The 3,905-nt window shown below is 39.7% G+C and overlaps 1 protein-coding gene across 1 annotated transcript in view; it reads right to left on the reverse strand.

Annotated features, from left to right (window-relative positions):
- exo1 (exonuclease 1) overlaps positions 1–3,569 on the reverse strand; it is a 16,563-nt gene extending 12,994 nt beyond the window's left edge. The window contains exons 1-3 of the mRNA XM_020599871.1: positions 3,481–3,569; positions 1,439–1,635; positions 1,176–1,295 (exon numbers count right to left, since the gene is read on the reverse strand). Of these exons, the coding sequence (XP_020455527.1) occupies positions 1,176–1,295; positions 1,439–1,599 (281 nt within the window). The 5' untranslated portion in view covers positions 1,600–1,635; positions 3,481–3,569. The remainder of the gene's footprint in view (positions 1–1,175; positions 1,296–1,438; positions 1,636–3,480) is intronic.
- Positions 3,570–3,905: the final 336 nt, after the last annotated feature.

Genomic DNA, 3,905 nt, shown 5'->3' on the forward strand with positions numbered 1-3,905 from the left:
CTCTGTGGAAACATTGGTATAAATGTCTTTTATGATTTTTATTTTTTTCTTCTTTTATATCCTTTCTTTTTTTGAATGGACCTTGAGTCTGCTAATAAAGGATAATGATGACGATGATGATGAGTACTCAGACACATATGATAGTGGAGTTCCATCTTCTTTTAGTCACATTTCTTTGTGGGTGTAGTATTCTCTGTGGAGTTTATTTTAGTGACGTTTTCCTCAAAGCCCAATCCCTGTCTTCTACAGTTGGATGCAAAGGTTTCACTTTGAAATGTAAAACTAAGAATTTTTTTCTCATCAACATAATATTTAATGCAAATTCAGCTAGTACAAATGTTTCTTCATCAACAGAAGTAACATAAAAGGTCAGGGAGTGTGTAAAAAGAAAGTTCTCTTTTCATTCCTGTAAGAGTTGTTGTAGCTGATAACAATATTTAATGCGTTATACAGTGATACTGTAAAAGCGTTATATTTTCTGATATGGTTATCTTACCATAAATCTCTCATACCATAGCCACCCTATTTTTGATTGATCTGTAAATTGTTTTAGATTAGTCTTTTATTGGTTTACTAATTTGCTTTGAAAATATGATAAATAGCTCATTATATCATATTGACCTCTATAAAGTGTCTATCGGTGTGTGTGAGCTGCTTTCCATCCATCCATTATCTATACTACTTATTCCTGAACAGGGTCGTTGGGGGGGGCTGGAGTTAATCTCAGCTTACACAAGGCGGTAGGCGGGGTCCACTCTGGACAGGTCGCCAGTCTATCACAGGGCTGACATGTAGACAGACAAACACACACTCACTCCTACGGGCAATTTAGAGTCACCAGTCAACCTAAGCTGCATGTATCTGGACTGTGGGAGAAAGCTGGAGTACCCAGAGAGAACCCACGCAGGCACAGGGAGAACATGCAGACTCTGCACAGAAAGGGTCAGCCCAGGCTCGAACCTGAAACATTTTTGCTGTGAGGCGACAGGCTAACCGCTGCCCCTGGAACTCACAATGTACATTTTCTTTTACTCTGACCAGTAGATACAGAATGTAATAAATCACAACAGATCCAACTCCTGACCCACTGTAAGCTAAAGAAGGCAACCTTTTCGTATGTTTTGCTTCTATACACCTGTTAATTACATCTGGAGGGAGGTTACTGACATACTCACTCTCTGCGAGCCTTTTCCACCTCTTGTTTGGAAGGCAGATTGCGTCCATCAAATACCAGTATCGGTTTGACACTGAAGGTCAACAGCATGTCCACAAATTTCATGCAGTACCACACGTACCTAGGATGGAACAAATTAAAATTAAGTGTCAGTTCTGGACATTTAACCCACAATGCAGTATACAAATGAGATGGTTTACTGATACTGATATACATCTGAAAACCTCTTCTTTGTCATTCATTTAAAAGAATACAAATACATACTGATCAGTCGGTTCTCCTTTAGCGAGCTTCTCAGCACATGAAAACGCTCCTTTGTGCAGCCAACAGTACGTGTCCACAGCTACCGTCTGGCCTTTGTACTTCTTCACATTGATGGGCTCTGCTGCATCTTTGATGAACTGCAGCAGGCCAGGGATTCCCATTTTCAGCTGCTGAACTGAGCAATGCTGATTCTAAACCTGTCATAGAATCAGGAACACACTCATAAAATCAAATGCCCACACTTGAGAAAATGTCTATCCACCACCAGCAAAGCACCTTGTTAATAAGATCATTCCTCAGAGTGTACTTGAAATTACAAAGAAAGCTTAAAATGTATGGAAAAAACCCCAAATTGTAATTATATCTTAACCACCTGACTATTAAATTAACTTAAAATCAACTGCATGCAGTGAGCGGAACATTCTTTGACACTGTTTGAGCATCTCCACTTCATCAAAACAGAGGCCAAGGAGCCACAGAAATAAGACAAAATGTTAGTGAAAGACTAAAGAAACGTTACAACAGTCATCATCATGACCAAATAGGTCATTTTCATAATGTCTTCTTCTAACATATAGCTGACATCATCAGTATGGAGGAGAGCTACGGCTGAGTTAGCAGGAACACCCGGTCACTTCCTTTACATTTGCATATCTGACAAGACAAAACAGCTGCATACAGACGCTCCACTACCACGCAGGGCTTTAGAACAGTTATTCAACAGATTACTATTGTACAGCACATATTCAGTGCATACAGTCTAGGTATGGTTCTAGATTTGGTGTTTTTTCTCTTCTATACATTTTGTATTGTATACAGCTCAGTCTTTAATTGTATTTATTTTTTACCTATCTCATTGCTTGTGTGAAGCAGCTGCTGTACTCTAACTGATAATGGGCTTTTAATGTGACTGACATGTTCTGAACAGGGCCTGATCATGACAAGAAGCATGGATGGGACCCCGGCTATGGGTCTGCTGGGCTTTTTGAAGCTTGCTATCTAGACACTTTACCGTCTGGTCTGTTGACTGTGAAACTTCCTGCAAAGCAATCCCAGGAAAAGGCAGTGTCCTCTTTTAATTGTCTCCTCAAAATGGACTTTACCTTATAGATTTACGTTTTTACAGATATATTATTGACCAGGTCCTCAGCTGAATTCAACACCTTGGCCACCACTTAACTTTGAGCGTAAATGGTTGCAACTGTTTTGAACTTCTGTAAATCTACAACATCTCTGTTGTTATATGTCACATATTTGAAAAGAAACTAAGCTTGACTATTCATTCTTCACATTTAGAGGTTCAATCTGTAGTCCAAACACAAAGCTAATTGATGATACATGGAATAACACATCAATATATGAGACTATAGCTGTTATTTATGACACAAAACCCTGAGCCAGCGGCTGAGCTGTGACACGGTCTCTTCCTGAGGACCCTTCGCGGCCCACTGCACACACCAGCTGTGCTAGAGATGAAGGAACCACATAACTACGTAGACGTCATGTCGAACATCAGGTCCTCAGTTTAATACCGCATCATCTGTTTGTGTAATGCCACTGCCTGCCGAGGGCTCCTGGATGTGCTGATCCTGTCAGACCGTGCGCTGATATAAATAGTGGAATGGGGATATTTTAACTTGCTAAAGTTACACTTGTAAAACTGGAATACTAATTATATAGCCACCAAAACACGAGAGAGAGTAATTAACGTTGAGATTTTCAGGTGACGTTAACGGAAATAAACATAAAAATATAAGCTGTCAGCTAATAAAAGATTTTTTTATATAAGGCATACATGTTGAACTCCGCCGTACCAACACGATAACGTTTCTTTTAAGTGGAGAGCGGTGTTTCACAAACAGCTAGCGTTAATGGCTAAAACAGGGTTTGAAAGACATCTTTTGTCTTACGTTTGTAACGTTAACACAACAACACATTACGCTGGCTGCGACCGATGCTGGTGGAAGCTGTGAGTCAAATATAACATACTAGCAAATATAATTAATGTTAAACTCGTCACTGAATTCCGACTTAAAACTTACTTTTCCCATTAATCTGTATCCACCATACAGTCTGTAATCGGCAAACACTGGAGGAGTTTGGTTTTAGCGGCAAACAGTATGAGCTGCTGCTATTGGCCAGGTAGAGCAGGAGGCGGGGTTATCTTCTTCTTCTTATATTAAAAAGAGGGATACAAATCAACTTAAAAAGTGCATGGCGTCACCTACTGCAATGGAGAGGGTAACACCATTCCAGTATGAGTGGATTATATTCTATACATAAGACCTGTCTCCATCAGATAATACTTCCCTCTGTACCAATGGTCGGTTATACCCTATCTCCAACAGTCCCTTACTATTCCATTCCCTATCCAAGACTAACACTCTATTCTTTATACACTCGCTTTCAGGAGTATATCTCCTACACTCAAACAATGTGTCTATGCAATTACAAGTACTACATTTAT

The sequence above is a fragment of the Monopterus albus genome, unplaced genomic scaffold (genome assembly GCF_001952655.1).
Source record: "Monopterus albus unplaced genomic scaffold, M_albus_1.0 scaffold43.1, whole genome shotgun sequence".
Taxonomy (NCBI): Eukaryota; Metazoa; Chordata; class Actinopteri; order Synbranchiformes; family Synbranchidae; genus Monopterus; species Monopterus albus.